At 46.7% G+C, this 24,124-nt stretch overlaps 1 protein-coding gene across 4 annotated transcripts in view; it reads right to left on the reverse strand.

The window, feature by feature from the left end:
• Positions 1-24,124, reverse strand: part of LOC306920793 (DNA-binding protein RFX7-like) — a 55,223-nt gene that overhangs the window by 899 nt on the left and 30,200 nt on the right. For 2 of the 4 annotated variants that reach the window (XM_079497687.1, XM_079497690.1), the window contains 6 exons: positions 19,228-19,350; positions 14,927-15,046; positions 11,388-11,469; positions 9,006-9,225; positions 6,966-7,285; positions 78-3,081 (listed from right to left, as the gene is read on the reverse strand). In XM_079497687.1, coding sequence (XP_079353813.1) covers positions 78-3,081; positions 6,966-7,285; positions 9,006-9,225; positions 11,388-11,469; positions 14,927-15,046; positions 19,228-19,350 — 3,869 coding nt within the window. The remainder of the gene's footprint in view (positions 1-77; positions 3,082-6,965; positions 7,286-9,005; positions 9,226-11,387; positions 11,470-14,926; positions 15,047-19,227; positions 19,351-24,124) is intronic. The other 2 variants (XM_079497689.1, XM_079497688.1) reach the window with 2 other exon arrangements.

Consider the following 24,124-nt stretch of genomic DNA (forward strand, 5'->3'; position numbering starts at 1 on the left):
AAGCAGTGGTGAAGGCTGACCTTGCTGTTGTATTTGCTGTAGGGTTTGGTGCTGTTGAAGCAGTGGTGAAGGCTGACCTTGCTGTTGTATTTGCTGTAGGGTTTGGTGCTGTTGTATTTGCTGTAGGTTTTGTAGCTGTTGCATTTGTTGTTGGTTGTGTTGCTGATGCATTAATTCTTGGTTGTGTTGCTGTTGCATTAATTCTTGATTTTGCTGCCGTTGCATTAATCCTTGGTTTTGTTGTTGCATTAATTCTTGGTTTTGTCGCTGTTGCAGCAACGGCCGCACAGGCTGCAGGCCTTGCTGCTGACGCTCTCCGGGAGCCGCAGGCTGCAGGCCTTGCTGCTGACGCTCTCCGGGAGCCGCAGCTCGACTTTGACCTTCAGTGAGAAACTTTTCACTCGTTGCATTTTTCATGAGGTAATTTGTCTTGTGAAAGTTGTACGCGTTGGCAGAGTGTTTGGCAGTGCAGGGCATACTGGGGCCGGACTCCAGGATCTGGGTGAGGTTCATGCACGCAGTGTAGCTCGAGTGGACATTGTTGACGCCCAGGCCCCTCACAGAGTCATCACGGTCACCTTCCATCTTGCTCAGTAGTACGTCGGCGATTTTCTGGTTGCTGCGTTGCGGCCCCTGCATGTTGGCCGGTGACTCGGTTTGCATCATGACGTTCACTGGCACGGAGCGGCTCCTCTGTGCTGCGCTGGACGCGCCGGAGTCGGACTGACTGTTGGCGAAGATGTTCAGCACCTCAGGGGTCACGGGGGAATTAAAGGGAGACACCACTGACCGGGGGACGGCGCTGGGACAGGCGGCAGGGTTTCCCGTGCTCCCGCTCAGGTTCCGCTGGCGCACGGCGGGGCTCACGCTGCGGCACCGGAACGCCACCGCACCCGGAGACGAGTTACTGGCGGCTTTGTTGTCTAAAGGCGCGGGCACAGCAAAGCCCTCCTGCTTGCTCATGCCAGCCATGGAGGCTACCTGCTGCTGCACGGGGGAGATGGGGGTCAGGCGGCCAAAATGGCCTTCATTGTGCCTCGCCTGAGAGTGGCAGGACTGGCTGGGGATGGCGAAGGCATGCGGTTTCTGGAAGTGGTCGTCGACGAGGTCTTGGTAACTGGGCAGGTTGTTGATTCCGCCGCCGCTGCTGCTGTTGTAGCTGCTGTTCATCCAGTCCAACTTGGCCTTGTCCGGGTGGGTCGCGGTCGGCCGCTGCATGGGCTTGACGGGGCTACTGGACACGATGTTGTTGTCGTGGTATGCGGTGACGCTGGAGTTGATGGGCGTGAACGCGAAGGGGTTCCTGCACTCCACCGGACTCTGGGGCACGGTGCTGCTGCAGTTGGAGTGGGGGGTGCCGACGGGGGTGTGGCGACTGCTGCCCAGGGCGCTGTCCACCGGGGTGATGGAGGCCATGCGGGAGTACGGGCTCTCTCTGGTCAGGCCCTGGCCTCCTCCGCCCATCATTTCGGAGGTGGGCGTAGGGGTGGGGGTGGGGGTCTGGATTGGGGCGCTGCCGCCGCCCGCAGAGTTGTAGAAGGACGTCATTGTTTGACCGGACGACATGGCGCCACCCTGCATGGCCCCCGGCTGGCCTTGCAGCAGCACACCGCCGCAATTCCCGAACTCCTGCATGTTGTTGAGCTTCATCTGCTCCTCCATCTGCACCAGCTCCTCCACAATGCTGTCCTGGGTCATGTCGTCGTCGTTGAAGGGAAAGTAGTCCAGCTCGGCGTGCGTGGCCAGCTGACCGGAGGCTGCAGCCTGACCCAGTAAATGCAGCGGAGCCTGCGTGCCTCCACCTTGTTCCACATGCTGCAGAAACATGTGGCCACCACGTTGCTGACCTCCTTCCACATCCCTGTCGGTGGACGTGGCACTCATGAGCTCCCCCTGCGGGTCAGCGCTGTTAGACACGGAGGAGGAGCGATGCTGGTGCTGCTGTGTTTCCATAACACTGGAGGTGTTTGTCCTCTGTGAGGAGGAGCTGTGTGTTTTGGCAACAGTCTGGAAACCACTGGCTCTGATTGGAGAGTTTGCGAGACCTTGGGCGGCCACGGTCGAGTTCAATTTCATAGGAAACCTGCCGATGACCGGAGCACTTTCTGGTCTAAGTAAAACTACCGGTCTGTGGGGATTCCTCGGTGGGGCACTAACCCTGTGTCGAAGCTCATCGCAGGCCCCTAATGGTTGTTGGGAGATAAAAACCCTCTTGACTGGAGAGAGGTGAGACACTGGACTGAGGCCTGAGCGCTTCCTGGGGCCTTTGGTGGACAGGAAACCCTCCTTGACTGATGACAGTGTCGCGGCGCTTCCATTGATCCCTGAGGCAGGTCTGGTATTATGAGCAGGCATTGTGGAGTGCAAGGGGCTTTCATTACTGGTGCTGCCTGTCACCACCACAGTATTGATAGTGGAGGAGGGCCGTGACATTTCCTCCAGCCCCAGGGAGCCCCTCATTTGAAGCGCGGGGACACTGGCAGCCCTCTGTACGGCTCCTCCACTCCTAGGAGCCACGGCTCCCTCTCTTCTGCTGGCACTCGTGACCTGGCTCTTCTCATGTATGGCTTCCATCTCCACGTCAACAGGGGTGACGGTCGCCCACCCTGGCCTGGCCACGGGGGCCAAAACGGGTGCTGCAGATCCACTCCTAAGCTGAGGACGGGGCCTGAACTCCTCTGTGACTCGAGAAGTGTTCACGCCGGCAGAGCAAGGCCTCACCACGTTGCTGCTCGTGATCGAGGTAGCGGTGGAGCTGGTGTTGGGCGCGAGGGTCACCGTCGTCATTTTGACCACGTTGACGGAGGTCACGTGACAAGTGGGTATCACCGTCTTGATGGGACTGTTGGCTATGAGCACGGTCGGAGGCGAGCGCAGCGTGATGGCACTTGTGGCAGAGGGTTTGGGCAGGATCTGGGCATATCGCTGGCGAGCCGTGCGGTCTCCCGTCGGACTGTACAGGACGTTGTGGGGGGTCTTGGGGCTCAGTCTGACAGGCTGAACGGTTTGCGTCAACACCTGGAAGTTGACCGGCCCCGTTCCCACCGGACTGGGAGACATCAGCTGTCTGTTCCTCTGGACCTGCAGTGGGAGGATACCGCCCAGGAAGACATTCACATCAAGGCCACTAGTGACAACACGCTTTTACATTTTCAATGGGCTATATTGCACACAAAGTAGCTCTTCCTACTTCCAGGCCGTTCCCTACTTCCGTTACTTAGGTGTTACCGATGATACTAATTAAAGCAGGGGTTCTCAACGTTTTTGGCCGGGGACCCCCGGAAATGCTTTGGCAATGTCTCGGGACCCCCGCACCGCCCCCTCCCGACCCCCAATATAAATTGACTGCTACAATAACCTTAAACCATTTTGGGCGGGAACCTATTTTGGTGTTTTAAGCATTGTTATAATTTAGCTATTGAAAAATAGCAGATCTTGTAGGTCTGCTATTTTTGAAAAATCGTGAAAAATAAATAAAATAAAAAATCTTTTTTTTTTAAATAATTTGGGGACACCCTAAAATAATTTGGCGACCCCCCGAGGGGTCGCGACCCACGGGTTGAGAACCCCTGAATTAAAGGACCACTTCACCACTTTTCAACTTCTCTTCCTATAATTGGTCCTAACTAATGTTCATGATAAAATACCACCATTTTTTCCCTACTCAAGTCTGTGTCTCATAGGAAGGCTGTGGGCAGTTCAGAAACCCGTCCACCAGTGACATCATCGATGGTGAATCCAAGCTAATAGAAACGGCAGGCTTTCTTTTCCTGAAAAGTTGCAATGCAAAAGTTGAAGCCATCGTTCTCACGATAATAAAAATCTAAATATATTTTAAAACAAAAACTTGTTTAAAAAACAATCTGCCTAATGATGATGTCACTGGTGGACGGGTGTCCGAACTGCCCAAAGCCCTCCTATGAGACACAGACTGAGTAGGACAAAATGGTGGTGTTTTATCATTAACATTAGTGAGGACCAATTATATGAAGAGATGTTGGAAAGTGGTGAAGTGGTCCTTTAAGGCTCTGTTCCATTTAGTATGCAGTGGTTTTATTTCAAGGACCCCCAAAGTTACACTAACCTGACTCCGCCAGATGGGGCAGCAGAGAGTACACTGGGTTCCCCCCTCCTGCTCCCATCTGGGAACTCTCAGGCAGACTAACCTGACTCCGCCAGATGGGGCAGCAGAGAGTACACTGGGTTCCCCCCTCCTGCTCCCATCTGGGAACTCTCAGGCAGACTTGATGCCCGGCCACAAAAGGGCCTGGCCAATCAGCAGCAGCTTCTAGCAGCAGCTTCTAGCTTCTAGCTGCTGCTGATTGGCCAGGCCGTTTTGTGGCCGGGCATCAAGTCTGCCTGAGAGTTCCCAGATGGGAGCAGGAGGAGTGTACTCTCTGCTGCCCCATCTGGCGGAGTCAGGTTAAAGTTACACACCCATACGGGGCCATTTGGAACCCAAGGACACGTTGAGACCCACTGGGGTAGCAGAGTGCTTCCAGTGAGTCACTTTGAGACCCACTGGGGTAGCAGAGTGCTTCCAGTGAGTCACTTTGAGACCCACTGGGGTAGCAGAGTGTTTGAGACCCACTGGTGTAGCAGAGTGTTTGAGACCCACTGGGGTAGCAGAGTGCATCCAGTGAGTCACTTTGAGACCCACTGGGGTAGCAGAGTGCTTCCAGTGAGTCACTTTGAGACCCACTGGGGTAGCAGAGTGCTTCCAGTGAGTCACTTTGAGACCCACTGGGGTAGCAGAGTGCTTCCAGTGAGTCACTTTGAGACCCACTGGGGTAGCAGAGTGTTTGAGACCCACTGGTGTAGCAGAGTGTTTGAGACCCACTGGGGTAGCAGAGTGCATCCAGTGAGTCACTTTGAGACCCACTGGGGTAGCAGAGTGCTTCCAGTGAGTCACTTTGAGACCCACTGGGGTAGCAGAGTGCTTCCAGTGAGTCACTTTGAGACCCACTGGGGTAGCAGAGTGCTTCCAGTGAGTCACTTTGAGACCCACTGGGGTAGCAGAGTGCTTCCAGTGAGTCACTTTGAGACCCACTGGGGTAGCAGAGTGCTTCCAGTGAGTCACTTTGAGACCCACTGGGGTAGCAGAGTGCTTCCAGTGAGTCACTTTGAGACCCACTGGGGTAGCAGAGTGCTTCCAGTGAGTCACTTTGAGACCCACTGGGGTAGCAGAGTGTTTGAGACCCACTGGGGTAGCAGAGTGTTTGAGACCCACTGGGGTAGCAGAGTGCTTCCAGTGAGTCACTTTGAGACCCACTGGGGTAGCAGAGTGCTTCCAGTGAGTCACTTTGAGACCCACTGGGGTAGCAGAGTGCTTCCAGTGAGTCACTTTGAGACCCACTGGGGTAGCAGAGTGCTTCCAGTGAGTCACTTTGAGACCCACTGGGGTAGCAGAGTGCTTCCAGTGAGTCACTTTGAGACCCACTGGTGTAGCAGAGTGTTTGAGACCCACTGGGGTAGCAGAGTGTTTGAGACCCACTGGGGTAGCAGAGTGCTTCCAGTGAGTCACTTTGAGACCCACTGGGGTAGCAGAGTGCTTCCAGTGAGTCACTTTGAGACCCACTGGGGTAGCAGAGTGCTTCCAGTGAGTCACTTTGAGACCCACTGGGGTAGCAGAGTGCTTCCAGTGAGTCACTTTGAGACCCACTGGGGTAGCAGAGTGCTTCCAGTGAGTCACTTTGAGACCCACTGGGGTAGCAGAGTGCTTCCAGTGAGTCACTTTGAGACCCACTGGGGTAGCAGAGTGCTTCCAGTGAGTCAACACGCAGCACCCTGACTCTGTTTGACCAGAATGGAACAGAGCCTTCATTAGTAACACCTGTGAAGGAAGTAGGAAAGGGGCCCAAGTTCTTTCCAAAATGGTGTGTGTGTGCATTCCACTTGCACATCTGCTATTTTCAAAAGATTTTGTACACATTTTGAACTTGTGTGAAATGGGACATTCTGCAATATGAGTACTTTTACTTTTAGTACATTTTGAATACGGGACTTCTACTTGTAACGGAGTAGGCCTGCATCTACATTGCCGTATTGATACTTTTACTTAAGTACAACATGATTTGAGAGTACTTTTTCCACCACTGTAATTTAAATAACTAACACATGTGGCTTTAGTCTGTCTGCTCTTCTACTGAGTCATGTGGCCAGGCAGGACACCTACTGGTTGACTAGAGGTATTGCATGAAGCTAAAATGGAAATAATACTCGCTGCCTCCCAAAAATGCTTGGTGTCAGTGGCGCCGTCAGTACGGAAAAAAGTGTGGGGATATACATTTTGTATTTATTTATTGCTTGGTGTTATAGCTCAACTGTAGACATTTCTCTGCTTGTTCAGGGGTCACGGTTAGCACATGAAATGGATATGGATTTGCAGCTTTAAACCAGTGTTGATTTTGTCGACTAATACTATGGCAAAAAATGTTCGTCGACCACCTTTTTTACTGATGAAAACTAAATGGAAACTAAATGAAAACTAAGCTATGATGACTAAACCTAAGACTAAATATATTGTTTTTATTTTTGTCAACAAATTAAAAACTAGACTAAAATGTTAGGAAGGGTCTAGTGGACAAGAGATCCATCCAGTATAAGTCATTTTACACTTGCAGCGTTGTGTAAAAACAGTCATTACGATGGCCTCAAGGCCCGCCAAAATACATTTTAGTCGACTAAATCAACTGTAGATTTAGTCAACTAAAACTAGACTAACACTAAAACATTCCAGGTGACTAAAATGTGACTAAAACTAAATGAAAACTATTCAAGAGACTTGCAGAGATTTAATGGCAAAATCAACACTGCTTTAAACCTTAACCACTTGAGCCATATTTTGTACTTCAACGCGCGGCGATGAAATGGACCAGCTCACTGCGCATTGCAGCCCGAATCAGGGGACGGGACGCCAGGCTGAAAGAGGGAAAAGTGGATGCAGCTTCTGGCATGACGTTTACCGTGACGGGGCTGTGAACAGCAGACACCACGATGCCGATGGTGGGCTGCGGTGACAGGAGGCGGGGGCTGTCACGCGCAGCGCTGCCGGTTCCAGGCATCCCCTCGTCCACCCTCTTGGCCTGAGCGTCTCCCCCGGGCAGCGGCTGGGGCGGCGGCGACTGCAGCTTCTGCTCCTGCTGCTTCCTGTGGATCTTGCGCTGGAGCTGCTGCTTAGCGTCGATGGAGGGCGAGGGCAGCGTGGACGCCTGTGGCTGGAAGGAATGGCTCTCCGCCGTGGTAGGCATGAACGCCGAGGTCGTCTGTGGTGACTCGACGCCTGCTGACAGGAAGCAGGACGATTCACTTTAACGCATGGATTTATTTCGCCAGTTGCTTGAAAAGCACCTGGACTATGGTTTTATGGTTTAATTTGGTAGTATCCCCATTAGCTGTAATGCATGCATCCTACAACAAATATTTTCCCATGTGTCTCTTTACTTGGTTTTTGAATAGAGCTTTCTGTGTAAGTTTGGGTTTTAACAGTGGCAAAGAATTTCATTTTTCCATTTCTCTATATTCTACTGTACGGTTCAAATAATTTTGCCTTCGGAAGCGAAGACCACTTGACTACATTTGCTACCTCTCTACTAGCGACAGTAAAGACGACCTTAGTAGACACTTTCACGTGAGCCAATGGGAGACTTACCCATAACCCCATAGTCTTAACGGCATAAAACCCATACTCATACTTAACCCATTTTGGGCGGGAACCCCTTTTGGTGTTGAAAAATAGCAGATCTACAAGCTCATAGCGCGGCACCGAGTGCCGCGCTACGAGCTTGTAGATCTTCTATTTTTGAAAAATCGTGAAAATGTGGCGCGAATCTTTGAATATATATTCTTTCCCAGCGGACGTTTTTAACTAAAATCTTTGCTTCTGCGGGGGGTCCCTGGAACAACATATTTTCAGATGGGGGTCGGCAGCCAATTACATATATTTTTGGGGCTCCTTGACATGAAAATGTCTGAGAACCACTGACATAGAAACATGGGTTTTTCAGAAAACTGTCAGGATTGAGAAGGCCTAAATGGGTTACGGCAAAGGTGATTATAGATGTTCATAAACGAGACTTTGCTGCACCTGGCAGGAGATTAGATCACGTATATGAATCAATGAACCAATGAATGTAGGAATATTTTAGCCAAAGACCATGCCTTTACATTCTTCAGATAATAAAATAAATAATAGAAATAGAAATAAACCAGGCTCATTGAGGAAATAAAGTAGGCTGCCACATTCACTGAACAAATATTCTGTTGATTGATTGATGGATTGATTGATTGATTGATTGATTGAAAGGTGTATTTCACAGTATGTAGAATGGGTACATTTCAAACGAAATCACAAGTCAATACAAAAACTGTTACTGTGGACGACACCATGATTAAGAATTACGCTTGTTTACAACAGGGTCCACCATTTTCAATTCATCAGAACATTTAGAGACAGTACAAATATGGGGGGGCAGTGTTCCGTTCACCTCCACCATCTGTTCTCTCCCCTCCAGGTAGGATTGCATCCAGCTCACTGATGTGCTATCAATAAGCCTATCTCACAGAATTTCCCCGCCCCCTTAATACGCCCCCTTTCGGGGTTAGTGGTGATAGCGTGACGTCACTCCATAGACGCTACATGTTAACAGAGGTAATTTAAGAAGTCTACAACTTTTGTTTTCTCAAGGTAAGGTTTGTTCTATCTGTTCGAGCTGATTTACCATCTTGTTTGCTTCATAATAATATTGGTCTGTCACATTTTTACATTAGGAAATGTACTTAGATTCTCCAGAGAAAAAAACGTGTAAATGCTAATGTTAAATGACACCACTATTTACCGGACGTGGGCGTGGAAAGCGGGCTGTGAGATAGGCCTATTGCTTTTAGGTTTTATAATTGGATCAGTAAGAAGCCACTGCCACTAGGTGCTGCTATTCGCCTATATTTCACATTTCCCCATACAAAAGCAAAAGGCACAGAGACACAGCATTCCCGTCTCCTCTTACCTGCGTTTGTCATGATGGTGAGAGCTGCCATGGACTTGTTGCTGATGTAGTGGCTGTTGAGCAGAAATCGAGCCAGATCCTCCACGGCATCAAACTGGCGACTCAGCACCTTCTGAGCCCACTCACACACCAGGCCACAGGCTGCGCTCTGCACCTCCTCCTTCATGCTGCAGGGGGCGCCGGGGAGCTGGCACGACGACTCCACGCTGTCACACTGCTGCTACGTGAGCACGCACGCACGCACGCACGCACGCACACGCACACGCACACGCACACGCACACACACACACACACACACACACACACACACACACACACAATAACAAAATGTTATTGTCTTTTTTTATGTCCAATGTAATTGTATTTATTTCATAATGTTAACATAACTATAACTAAATGCATTTGAAATTAAATACACTGACACCACGCTAGACAGGAACGCCCAAAAACGTCACATCCGGGGTAAGAATTTACCCCGGAATGTTCTATGGCTGCCAATGCAACTTGGTCCAATCCTTAATCACATACGGACAAACATCTATGCCGATGCTATCTAACTTGCGGAGGTAGCGTGCCTTGTCCACGGTCGGGCAACAGATCTTTCAACGTATGGCATTGCAAATACGTTTGATAATCGCTACTCTGCTCAATATTGTTTTGAAAATGCCGCAAATTGCATTGCAGTGAACGAGCGAAAATCACAACTTCCCCCGGTTGTGGGCGGAGTCACAGTTTGAGGTGCTGTTTACGCGCCGTGGTGTCAGTGTATAGGCTAAAAAAGTAACTTCAGGATTTCAATTAAAATATAGCAAAAAATAGCCGATCTACAAGCTCAAAATGTGTCGCAGTGCGGCGCGTTTTGAGCTTGTAGATCGGCTATTTTTGCTACAACAGTAATATGCAATGTGGCCCCTCTGGAGTGAGTGAGTGTGTAAATATAGTGGCCCTCTGGAGTGAGTGAGTATGGAAATATAGTGGCCCTCTCCATTGTCAAAGTTGCCCACCCCTGACTTACAGGTATAACAAGATATGGCAAGATGTGTTTGTATGAACCACTTTCAACTGGTTGTTTTCAAGTTTTGCAAATAGCAAAAAATACCCTACCGTAGCTGATCTAGAACCTTAGAATGTGTCACAACTCATCACGTTGCGTGCACTGCGTATAGAGCAGATATTTTCACTATATTTGACAATTGTACAACAACAATGTATAACAAATAGGGCTTAACCACCTAAACCTTCTAGTAAACTCTTACATAGTTGGCCGGGGTTGTCTCTGTACATGGTCTGTTCTTCCCTCCCCCCCTCCCCCTTTACACAAATTCTCTAAAATAGCTGATCATATCAAGCTTACAACAACATCCCATTGCGATGCATTATGAGCTTATAGATAATATCTATAAGCTGTACTTTATTGTCAGTTCACACTGAAATTTGTCTGGTGACCCTTATAATAATAATGCAGAACACATATACACACATTTGACATAACACAAATAACAAAAACGAGATTATATGCATAAAGACATGAAGACAAGAGCAATGTCCACCTCTTAGCCTACTTCTGGCCAAACTCCTGAGGGAACCCCTTTTGGTGTTAGCTTTATGTTATGCTTTAGCTATTGAAAAATAGCAGATCTACAAGCTTGTAGCACGCCACCAAGTGGCGTGCTACGAGCTTGTAGGTCTGCTATTTTTGAAAAATCGAAGAATGACTGACATAGAAACATAGCTTTTTCTGAAAACTGTCAGGATGTAGAAGGCTTTGTACACACATAAAGAACAACTGTGCTGTGCTCTGCCTGTGTTTCATGGCCGCCCCAATGCTTTTCCAGTGGAAGTCACGTGGTTTGACCAAACACTTGTTTGATTGCCCCCCCCCCCCCTCCCCCCATCACACAAAACTGTTTGGTCAAACCACGTGACTTCCATTGGAAAAGCATTGAGGCGGCCATGAAACACGGACAGCACAGAGCATGTTCGTCTGATATGTCTGTACGAAGCCGAAGACATTTTTAGAATCTGATCTCAGGTCAAAATGGGTTAAGCCTCAAAGTCGACTGGTGGAAAAAGGAAATATTTGTGTGCTGGTGTTCTAGAACTAGTGGTGGACAAAGTACTTGAGTGACATATAGATATAGTACAGATACTCCTGGTCAAATATCACAGAGTAACAGCCCTGTAGTGTAGTACATACATCAACATACTACTATGTCAAGGCAGACACGCTGTGAATTGGCTAATTTCTGAATTTCGGAGAATTCTGAACTTCAGAAATATGTATTTTCTGTGGCCTACTAGCAGCGTGCGTGCTGATTGGTCCAGCAGACAGACAGACAGACAGACAGACAGACAGACAGACAGACAGACAGACAGACTTACTCCATCCATAGATTTATGCAGCTCCAGGTTGGGTAGTGAAGGCATGTGAACAAACGGTCTCTTTCTCAGTCCACTGTAGCAGTATGTAGGTTAGACGTTAAGGTACAAAACAAACCAATCAGTTTAGACTAATAATAATTAAGGCCCTGAATGATCCACTTTAAGTCTGGTCAGACATAAGGATGGTCCACTTTAAGTCTGGTCAGACATAAGGATGGTCCACTTTAAGTCTGGTCAGACATAAGGATGGTCCACTTTAAGTCTGGTCAGACATAAGGATGGTCCACTTTAAGTCTGGTCAGACATAAGGATGGTCCACTTTAAGTCTGGTCAGACATAAGGATGGTCCACTTTAAGTCTGGTCAGACATAAGGATGGTCCACTTTAAGTCTGGTCAGACATAAGGATGGTCCACTTTAAGTCTGGTCAGACATAAGGATGGTCCACTTTAAGTCTGGTCAGACATAAGGATGGTCCACTTTAAGTCTGGTCAGACATAAGGATGGTCCACTTTAAGTCTGGTCAGACATAAGGATGGTCCACTTTAAGTCTGGTCAGACATAAGGATGCCTAATTAATTTATGTCACTGCTTCCCGACTAGAACTGATCTTGTCACTGTGATGGCATAAATTATATAATATTAGTATATAATTGTGTGTGTGTGTGTGTGTGTGTGTGTGTGCGTGCGTCTGACTCTAGACAGAGAGATGCACTGTGTTCAACATGTTTTACATATAAAGTTTCAGTTGCCCCTGGCAACAAGCATAAACAAGGTCCAACCTATTTCTGAAAGGAATAACATTTAAAAACCAAAATACGATATGCACACAGACAGGCACACCATTTTAAAATGGCATTTTGTCCACACCCTAAGCTCATTAAAATACACAAGCCATGAACTCACTTGGGCCATTAATAATAACTCAGTAGTCATTCATTGGAAGCTATGCGGTCTAAGCTATAGGTTGAGAATACAACCCTGATTCACACATGCATTCTGAAGGTCAGCGAACCCAACTCCCTCTGGTCATTCCTTTCATTGTCCAGCGGGGGCCACTGTTTTATCCCTTTAAAGACATGTTAGACTGTCTGATATGTTTGCTAATTCAAATGTCCCCTCCCTATTTTGGGTAAATTCTTCAGAAATTCCCCAAAACAATTTACGAGCAATACAAAAAGTAGCCGATCTACAAGCTCACAACGTTAAGAGCTCTAGTAGATCAGCAATGCGTTGGTATTTGTCACATGAAGTGTAATGGTTAGGAAAATCCCCCCCCCACATCTGTTTCTTTTTACTAATGAAACCCTGGTGAAGGTCAAGATCACAGTAATTCCCCTCGGTGGCTGCACTGTGCCGTGAGCGCTGCTCTCCAGACACAGAGAGGGTGACTTGATATGAATTCATTTAGCATCTATATTTAGAGACTTTATGAAGTGCTACAGCAGATGGTCTGGGAGGAGAGGTCACGGAGGCCACATTGTTACAACCCATCCCAGTAAAGCATTGGTCTATAGAGCGTCGCAGTCCCGCCCCCTACCATGGACCAGGAAATTATTCTCCGTTCATTTTCCTCATAGACATTTCAGAAAGTATTTATTTAAAGACGTTTACGCCGCGGATAAAGCCAACTCGAGTCGTGACAAATCATGACAACAAACACAATTTTATGGGCCGAACAAATAATTAGAAAGAAGAAAAAAACGGCAGGTTGTTTTTCTTCTTTGTAATTATTTGTTTGGTCCAAAATATTGTTTGTGTTGGGTCATGAGTTTCACGACTCGAGTTGGCTTTGTCCGCGGCGTAACCGTCTTTAAATAAATACTTTTTGAAATGTCTATGGGAAAAATGCATTGGGATTCATTTCCTGGTCCATGGTAGGGGGCGGGACTGCGACGCGCTATAGTCTACATACAGTATATTGTATAAAATTGCTTTGAAGATTCAACCTTTTCATTGAATTCATAGATGGCTACAACATAGACATTGTTTGGCAGTGCTGTCTATATTGTTTATTTGATTCATGTTAATTAAGCAATATTACACGAGAGGGTGTTCTTTATCATCATTAATGCACGCCTGCGATGCTGCAGAAAGTTCCGTAGGCAGCGCAGAAGTAGCCTGATTATCAGACTGTAGCTTTCTTGAAGCTTCAGTCTGACATTGTCTCCTGTCTGAGCGATTTCAAGGGGGAGGGGATTAGAATTTCCCTCAACCAGTAGCCATTTGTGTTGTTTTTCCCTCCTTCCTCTGTGTGTTGCGCTGCGTGATGAAGCTGAAAACAGGACTCGGCGCTGATTGGTTGTTCGTTAGACCCACCCCCACCACCGATTCTCATTGGATAATACATTTTTGTACCGAAGAAATTATAGGTTCACAGTGCAACACCAGACCAAGAGATGCAGTCCACTCAGAGAGTGGGTGGGGTCTTTGGGCTGGATCCAGGCTAGCGCAGAAGTACATTCATGACGATAAAGAACACCCTCAAGTGTAATATTGCAATTATACAACAGTTACCCTTAAAACTAAGATAGTTTAGCAACCCAGTCTGCTGCGCTGCGGAGAACAGCCTAGCAACCCAGTCTGCTGCGCTGCGGAGAACAGAGAACAGAGCTCGAAACGACCTGTTGTATAATGTGTATTTTTTTAACCATTTAAACCCTGGGTTGCTGATCTACAAGAGACTGAAAACAGCTGATCTACAAGAGCCTGCAGACCTGCTATTTAAACAGCCGATCTACAAGAGACTGAAAACAGCTGATCTACAAGAGCCTGCAGACCTGCTATTTAAACAGCTGATCTACAAGAGACTGAAAACAGCTGATCTACAAGAGACTGCAGACCTGCTATTTAAACAGCCGATCTACAAGAGACTGAAAACAGCTGATCTACAAGAGACTGCAGACCTGCTATTTTCGGCAAATGGTCCCCCCAGATATAGGGTTCAAGTGGTTAAAGATGGAGTGCCACATTTTTTGTATTTTTCCAGTTTGTTATGTGTCTATGAGGTGACAGTACTTCATTAGACACCCTGGAGTCGTTTTTATGTGCAATGGTGTATTAACTTTGTATTTAGGGTTTCTTCCTGGAGGCTGAACCCTTGACAGTCAAACGGGCCAATGAAATAAACAGTAATATAGTGACACCACACAATCAGCCCATCCCCTAACCCCTCTCCCTTTATCATACAACTACAGCTGTGGGTGTGGCTTCAGTTCAGGTGGATCACCACCCACCAGGCAAACCAGGCATACTTAATGAACTGGTGGGCGTGTCCACATAAAAGCATGATTTTAACAAATACTGTACACTTTTTGGAAAAAGTTCTTCCTCTTTATATTATAATAATACCTGATGATCATGTTTTAGGGTGGAAAAAATAGTGGCACTCCATCTTTAATGCAAATAAAATAAAATGAAAGGTTCCTATCACACTTTGTAATTCTGATGGCCCCCTCTGGGTCCCGGACCCTCTGATGGCCCCCTCTGGGTCCCGGACCCTCTGGTCCCGGACCCTCTGCTGACTCATGCGGTAAAGGATATTTCGACTTCCCTCTCATGCCGAGTCGACGCGCCTTCATGTTGGGAAACACGTTCTTCATGATTTTGCCAAAGTCTGCAGCGCTCAGCGGATGGTAGTTCAGATTGTCACAGTAGCTCCTGAAAGACACGTTATCACCATTAAAACATCCTGAAAGACACGTTATCACCATTAAAACACGTTATCACCATTAAAACATCCTGAAAGACACGTTATCACCATTAAAACATCCTGAAAGACACGTTATCACCATTAAAACACGTTATCACCATTAAAACATCCTGAAAGACACGTTATCACCATTAAAACATCCTGAAAGACACGGTATCACCATTAAAACACGTTATCACCATTAAAACATCCTGAAAGACACGTTATCACCATTAAAACATCCTGAAAGACACGTTATCACCATTAAAACACGTTATTACCATTAAAACATCCTGAAAGACACGTTATCACCATTAAAACATCCTGAAAGACACGTTATCACCATTAAAACACAGTAGCTCCTGAAAGACACGTTATCACCATTAAAACACAGTAGCTCCTGAAAGACACGTTATCACCATTAAAACACAGTAGCTCCTGAAAGACACGTTATCACCATTAAAACACAGTAGCTCCTGAAAGACACGTTATCACCATTAAAACACAGTAACTCCTGAAAGACACGTTATCACCATTAAAACACAGTAACTCCTGAAAGACACGTTATCACCATTAAAACACAGTAGCTCCTGAAAGACACGTTATCACCATTAAAACACAGTAGCTCCTGAAAGACACGTTATCACCATTAAAACATCCTGAAAGACACGTTATCACCATTAAAACATCCTGAAAGACACGTTATCACCATTAAAACACAGTAGCTCCTGAAAGACACGTTATCACCATTAAAACATCCTGAAAGACACGTTATCACCATTAAAACACAGTAGCTCCTGAAAGACACGTTATCACCATTAAAACACAGTAGCTCCTGAAAGACACGTTATCACCATTAAAACACAGTAGCTCCTGAAAGACACGTTATCACCATTAAAACATCCTGAAAGACACGTTATCACCATTAAAACATCCTGAAAGACACGTTATCACCATTAAAACATGGCAATCATTCAGATTGTCACAGTAGCTCCTGAAAGACCGAAACATACTCTCTCCCCATGCCTTCGGCCTGGTGGAGACAACAAAACATACTCTCTCCCCATGCCTTCGGCCTGGTGGAGACAACAAAACATACTCTCTCCCCATGCCTTCGGCCTGGTGGAGACAACAAAACATACTCTCTCCCCATGCCTTCGGCCTGGTGGAGACAACAAAACATACTCTCTCCCCATGCCTTCGGCCTGGTGGAGACAACAAAACATACTCTCTCCCCATGCCTTCGGCCTGGTGGAGACAACAAAACATACTCTCTCCCCATGCCTTCGGCCTGGTGGAGACAACAAAACATACTCTCTCCCCATGCCTTCGGCCTGGTGGAGACAACAAAACATACTCTCTCCCCATGCCTTCGGCCTGGTGGAGACAACAAAACATACTCTCTCCCCATGCCTTCGGCCTGGTGGAGACAACAAAACATACTCTCTCCCCATGCCTTCGGCCTGGTGGAGACAACAAAACATACTCTCTCCCCATGCCTTCGGCCTGGTGGAGACAACAAAACATACTCTCTCCCCATGCCTTCGGCCTGGTGGAGACAACAAAATATACTCTCTCCCCATGCCTTCGGCCTGGTGGAGACAACAAAATATACTCTCTCCCCATGCCTTCGGCCTGGTGGAGACAATAACGGGCCTTGATATGAAAAGGGTTGAAAACCACTGTTCCATAATCTCTTGCTAAACCACGTACATGTATATCTGTTACTATTCTATTGCTGTACCCCTTGTACAGTATCTACTGTACAGTATCTGCTGTACAGTGCCGCGTCTGCTCCTAGATCTGCTTCTATTTTAACCGCCTCATACCGTTGACATTTCGTCCACCCACGCACACTGTGTGTGTGTATATATATACACTGTACATATGTTACAGTACAAGTGAGAAACCAGTACAAGTGAGAAAAACTGAGGTCAGAGGTCAGGTCCGGGTCCCTTTGAGGCTGCCCCCGACGACACGCTTCGCAGCGGCCGCCGTGGCGAAACGTGTCGTCGGGTGCCGGAGTGGCTGATTGCCGGCCATCATTGGGCCTCGGTTGGCCCATCTGCCTCCCGTTGGCCGTAGTTTTTTTTTGCTTGCCCCAGCCTCGTCCCTTCCCGTTCGGGAAGGGCACGAACTGGAAGGGGGAAAAAGGTTATCTTTGGATGTTGTCCCCCCCCCAATTCCCCCCAATTCCCCACCTTCCATAGCAAGCTGTTCATACCTGAGTTTGTTGATCTGCTGTTTTGGTTAGTTTTGAACAGATTTGAAAATTTACCCATTTAGGCCTGAGATCAGATTCTAAAAATGTCTTTTACATCCTGACAGTTTTCTGGAAAAGCTATGTTTCTATGTCAGTCGTTCTTCGATTTTTCAAAAATAGCAGACCTACAAGCTCGTAGCGCGCCACTCGGTGGCGCGCTATGAGCTTGTAGATCTTCTATTTTTCAATAGCAGACCTACAAGCTCGTAGCGCGCCACTCGGTGGCGCGCTATGAGCTTGTAGATCTTCTATTTTTCAATAGCTAAAGCATAACATAATGCTAACACCAAAAGGGGTTCCTGCCCAAAATGGGTTAAATTTATTTCTATAAAACATTCTTGACATTTTTTCAAAATGTTCACCTATAATTATGTTGAAGTGGTTCAGACTAGTGCCAATTTCTTTTGGTAAGAGTTGCGGTAAAGGAGAGGTTACATAACGGACGATGCCGTAGCATTTCAATGACTGTCTCAGAGTTTCCCGTCTCATGTTACCAACACATGGTCCACAGTAATTAGCAAGCATGCTTGTAGCTTCTATTTATACCGGCGCTTCATCTGGAACTAACTTTGATTACCTGGAAAAAAATAAAAACACGCCACTAATTAAAAAATGTAACCTTTACACTACAGTATTTGACCAGGAAAGGCCCCATTGAGATTTGAAATTAATTTTATAAGGTCTTTCAAAATGGATTTAAAAGCATTCAAAGCAATCAAAATCATGGCGTGTGAACTGCCTATTTTCCACTCTCTGTACAAACATGTAGTACAGACAAGACAACAAACAGTCTTGTGAAATTGGAAATATTGTCCATAACTCTTCTGTGAAATATAAATACAGAATTGGTTTAGGGACCCCCAGGGGTCCTTAAGGGGGTTTGGTAAAGTTTTTAAACACTTCAGACCCAATTTTATACTTAAAGGGGCATTCCACTCATTTTCAACATTTTACTATGTCATTAATATACCTTAGAGCTGTTGTGTGGAAATAATAAAAACGTTCCCCCATTCTGTGTTTCCTAGATCTAGAGGTCTGAAAAAAATCATTAACATGGTGAATCACATCTTGATGATGTCATCAAGATGTGTTTCACCATGTTAATGTTTTTTTCATAATTATAGTTCTAGGAAACACAGAATGGGGGAACTTTTTTATTATTTCCACACAACAGCTCTAAGGTATATTAATGACATAGTAAAATGTTGAAAATGGGTGGTTTTCCCCTTTAAGCTATTCAAAAAGAGACAATCTACAAGCTCATAATGTGTCATGTGTTGTGATTTTGTAGATTTGCTATGGAAAACGTCTTCTCTTATCTTATGGGGGTCCCAGGCAGAATATCTTCTCAGATGGGGGTCTGCGGTCAATTCAATTCAGCTTTATTGGCATGAGAAAACATACAATCCACTGTATTAAAGTATAGCAGTTTGTTTGTCTGCAGGTTGGCAGACAAAACCATTCTACCCGGGAGTAAAGCTCAAAATGTTGAGTCATGTCTGAACAGCATTTGTTTTTCTCACTGCTTTCAATGTAAAGGAATCATCACTCAGGATGCACAGGTATTTATAGCAGTGGCCTTCTCAGTGACCTTTCCCTCACGCCTGACCACTGAGAGGATCATGGTCTGGTCTTTAGTAAATACATATACAAGCTTGGTCTTATCAGTGGTGAGAACCACAAGTGAGATGAACATTAAAAGAACTTTGAAAGTGGTCTGTGACTTCAGGGGTTGATGCACTAACCATTTTCAACGTGCCTATTTTGGGCTTGTCATATAAGGGAACATTTGGCAACAAGAATAATGAAATGAAATGAATAATGAATGATCTAGAAGTGTGTGCCAGGTACTCCGGATGTGTGAAGGTAGTGTGATACATGACATACTTGTATTCATCGTAGACCTCCTGTTTGGGCAAAGAGGTCTCCGGGTGTTCCTCCAGGTTGTTGCAGATCCAGTTGAAGGCGTGAACCTGCTGGGTTCTGCTGGACGACATGGAACTCTGCTCACTGGCACAGCAAGACAAAAGGGACAACAAAGAACAGAGAGTGCTTCGGTCACAGTCAAGGCCTTTTTGCACACAGTAGTACCATGCAATTATTTTATTCCATCAGTCTTTACAGTCATGTTACACTGAGTAACATCAATTTAGTAACCTTTTTGGCAGCGACGGCTCCAGAAAATTGTGACTGGGGGTGCTATGGGGGGGCTGGCTATTTAGAGGGGGGGGGGGGGGGGGGGGCTAATGAATCTTGGTTTACATAGAAGTCAGTCAATTGGGCTTGTTTTGAGGGGGGCTTAGGGGGGGATAAGCCTCCACCAGAGGGGGCTAAAGCCCCCCCTTGCCCCCCCCCCCCCCTGAAGCCGCCCTGCTTTTTGGCAACACCTCTGGTCTGTCTATCTATGGCCTGTTAGAATTGCAATTCCCAGAATTCAGTTCGAAACAAAACCATGGATGAACCGCAACAATGTTTCCTGAGGTGGCCTGTTACATAAATAAACTAGAAAAAGTGCCCTTCTGGGCACAGGTCTCCACCAGGAGGATAGGACTGTGTGAGATGTTTGGCAAAATGTTTAGGATTAATATAAACATGTTTGAGGCATTTTGTTCCAAAAATGTGTTTTGCAAAAATCAACCTGTTGGTGGCGCTATAACAGGCCAATGTGAAAAGGGTGGGATATATTCCTCAGCCTAGTAAGAACATGTGTGAAAGATTTCATGTAAATTGCATGCTGGGTTCATGATTTGAGGCTTTGGTTCAAAACGGGGCAATCTTGCAAACTGTGAAAGCCAATTATAGCCAATTAGGATGGAATATGAAATATCGGACAGATCCGACTTGAGCACATGACCATAGAGATACTGTGTAACGATTTGTGAGATTTTTTGGACAGAATCTGGAGGAGTAATATCAAAAAATGTGTTTTACAAAAGTCGGCCTCCTGGTGGCGCTATAAAAGGCAGATGCAGAAAATGCAGGTCAAAGGTTTGTCCTTGGCCTCTAGGGAGTGTGCATGCAACGTATCACGCAGATCGGTGCAGTTTTAGGTAAAACATGTGAAAAGCTGCCTCATGGTGGCGCTATAACAGGCCGTTCTGGAAAATGTGGGGCAGAGGTTCATCGTTGGCATCCAGGGAGTGTGTGTGCAAAGTTTGGCATTGATCGGGCCAACGGTGTCGGAGATTAGCTGATAACGGACGGACGGAAGGACGGACGGACGGAAGGAAGGACGGACGGAGTGCAAAACATACTCTCTCCCCATGCCTTCGGCCTGGTGGAGACAATAAATGTATGTCCAGTCAGTGTCATTTTGGCACGAGTCAAACTGGGTTAGATTGAAAAGAAATAGCCCCTTGCCGGACGGCTTTAGGAGTAGTGTGCAAGAGGTCATAGAGAAGTGCACCTTTTTTTACTTTAATAAATCAGCCTCGTGTACAAGGGGCTTAACCCATTTAAGCCTGACCTCAAAATTAATAAAAAAAATCTTCTAAATCCTCCAGTTTTCTGAAATAAATATTTTCACGATTTTTCAAAAATTTAGCTATTGAAAAATAGCAGATCTACAAGCTCATAGCGCGCCACCGAGTGGCGCGCTATGAGCTTGTAGGTCTGCTATTTTTCAATAGCTAAATTATAACATAATGTTTAAAACACCAAAAGAGCCACAGAGGCCCGTTGTTGTTACATGTTAGCAGATATACAGTTGTTGTGATAGGGAACAATGCCTCCAAGCAGGATCAAAGCCAGCAGCTATGACTGGTTCGGGGAGTTCCCAGACAGAGAAGAGAGAAGTCCATAGACGTTCTCTGGCAGCTTGTTTGTAAAGGGTTTATGCATTTTAGGCAGTATATGCATGATCTACATCAGGGTTCCCCAATAGGCGGCCCGCGGGCCATTTGCGGCCCGCGGAGCGCCCCCTGTGGCCCCTGGAAGAATTTCCCCCAAAAAGAAAAGAAAAGAAACGTTTTTTGTTTTGTTTTGGGGGGTGTCCCAGATATAAATGGCATTAAATGGGGGTCAGTAGGCTATGCATGTCAAACTGGGCACCCCCTTAAGGACCACTGGTGGTCCCCGGACCACTGGTTGAGAACAATTTTAATGAAAAATAAAAAAACCCAATTCTTCGCGCGTGCGGACTCTGCCCCCAGCCTGGTTCCCTAGTCAAAATATGGCCCTTGAGGAAAATTAATTGGGGAACCCTGATCTACATGCATATGTACTGCTAGCTCTGGTCCATAGCTCTAATGCTCTGGTCCATAGCTCTAATGCTCTGGTCCATGGCTCTAATGCTCTGGTCCATGGCTCTAATGCTCTGGTCCATGGCTCTAATGCTCTGGTCCATGGCTCTAATGCTCTGGTCCATAGCTCTAATGCTCTGGTCCATAGCTCTAATGCTCTGGTCCATAGCTCTAATGCTCTGGTCCATAGCTCTAATGCTCTGGTCCATAGCTCTAATGCTCTGGTCCATAGCTCTAATGCTCTGGTCCATAGCTCTAATGCTCTGGTCCATAGCTCTAATGCTCTGGTCCATAGCTCTAATGCGCTGGTCCATAGCTCTAATGCTCTGGTCCATAGCTCTAATGCGCTGGTCCATAGCTCTAATGCGCTGGTCCATAGCTCTAATGCGCTGGTCCATAGCTCTAATGCTCTGGTCCATAGCTCTAATGCTCTGGTCCATAGCTCTAATGCTCTGGTCCATAGCTCTAATGCTCTGGTCCATAGCTCTAATGCTCTGGTCCATAGCTCTAATGCTCTGGTCCATAGCTCTAATGCTCTGGTCCATAGCTCTAATGCTCTGGTCCATAGCTCTAATGCTCTGGTCCATAGCTCTAATGCTCTGGTCCATAGCTCTAATGCTCTGGTCCATAGCTCTAATGCTCTGGTCCATAGCTCTAATGCTCTGGTCCATAGCTCTAATGCTCTGGTCCATAGCTCTAATGCTCTGGTCCATGGCTCTAATGCTCTGGTCCATAGCTCTAATGCTCTGGTCCATGGCTCTAATGCTCTGGTCCATGGCTCTAATGCTCTGGTCCATGGCTCTAATGCTCTGGTCCATGGCTCTAATGCTCTGGTCCATGGCTCTAATGCTCTGGTCCATGGCTCTAATGCTCTGGTCCATGGCTCTAATGCTCTGGTCCATGGCTCTAATGCTCTGGTCCATGGCTCTAATGCTCTGGTCCATGGCTCTAATGCTCTGGTCCATAGCTCTAATGCTCTGGTCCATAGCTCTAATGCTCTGGTCCATAGCTCTAATGCTCTGGTCCATAGCTCTAATGCTCTGGTCCATAGCTCTAATGCTCTGGTCCATAGCTCTAATGCTCTGGTCCATAGCTCTAATGCTCTGGTCCATAGCTCTAATGCTCTGGTCCATAGCTCTAATGCTCTGGTCCATAGCTCTAATGCTCTGGTCCATAGCTCTAATGCTCTGGTCCATAGCTCTAATGCTCTGGTCCATAGCTCTAATGCTCTGGTCCATAGCTCTAATGCGCTGGTCCATAGCTCTAATGCGCTGGTCCATAGCTCTAATGCGCTGGTCCATAGCTCTAATGCTCTGGTCCATAGCTCTAATGCTCTGGTCCATAGCTCTAATGCTCTGGTCCATAGCTCTAATGCTCTGGTCCATAGCTCTAATGCTCTGGTCCATAGCTCTAATGCTCTGGTCCATAGCTCTAATGCTCTGGTCCATAGCTCTAATGCTCTGGTCCATAGCTCTAATGCTCTGGTCCATAGCTCTAATGCTCTGGTCCATAGCTCTAATGCTCTGGTCCATAGCTCTAATGCTCTGGTCCATAGCTCTAATGCTCTGGTCCATAGCTCTAATGCGCTGGTCCATAGCTCTAATGCTCTGGTCCATAGCTCTAATGCTCTGGTCCATAGCTCTAATGCTCTGGTCCATAGCTCTAATGCTCTGGTCCATAGCTCTAATGCTCTGGTCCATAGCTCTAATGCTCTGGTCCATAGCTCTAATGCTCTGGTCCATAGCTCTAATGCTCTGGTCCATAGCTCTAATGCTCTGGCCCATAGCTCTAATGCTCTGGCCCATAGCTCTAATGCTCTGGCCCATAGCTCTAATGCTCTGGCCCATAGCTCTAATGCTCTGGTCCATAGCTCTAATGCTCTGGTCCATAGCTCTAATGCTCTGGTCCATAGCTCTAATGCTCTGGTCCATAGCTCTAATGCTCTGGTCCATAGCTCTAATGCTCTGGTCCATAGCTCTAATGCTCTGGTCCATAGCTCTAATGCTCTGGTCCATAGCTCTAATGCTCTGGCCCATAGCTCTAATGCTCTGGCCCATAGCTCTAATGCTCTGGCCCATAGCTCTAATGCTCTGGCCCATAGCTCTAATGCTCTGGTCCATAGCTCTAATGCTCTGGTCCATAGCTCTAATGCTCTGGTCCATAGCTCTAATGCTCTGGTCCATAGCTCTAATGCTCTGGTCCATAGCTCTAATGCTCTGGTCCATAGCTCTAATGCTCTGGTCCATAGCTCTAATGCTCTGGTCCATAGCTCTAATGCTCTGGTCCATAGCTCTAATGCGTTGCATGTAGAGCTATGTTTATCTCAACTTCCGCCGCTCGCATGAATCGTCTTTAGCGTAAATAAAAATAACGTTTTTGCTACTCACCAAAACAAAGGCGGGTTGTGTCATTAGAAAGCCTACTTTCCTTAGTGGAAGCACTCTGAGCCCCCCACCACACGTATAAACGGTACTTTTTGGCCAGAAAGGCAATGAGGCAATTCTCTGGGCAATATCGGTAGAAGGCGCAGTGGAGTAACTACA

Source organism: Electrona antarctica (assembly GCF_951216825.1).
Source record: "Electrona antarctica genome assembly, chromosome: 3".
Taxonomy (NCBI): domain Eukaryota; kingdom Metazoa; phylum Chordata; class Actinopteri; order Myctophiformes; family Myctophidae; genus Electrona; species Electrona antarctica.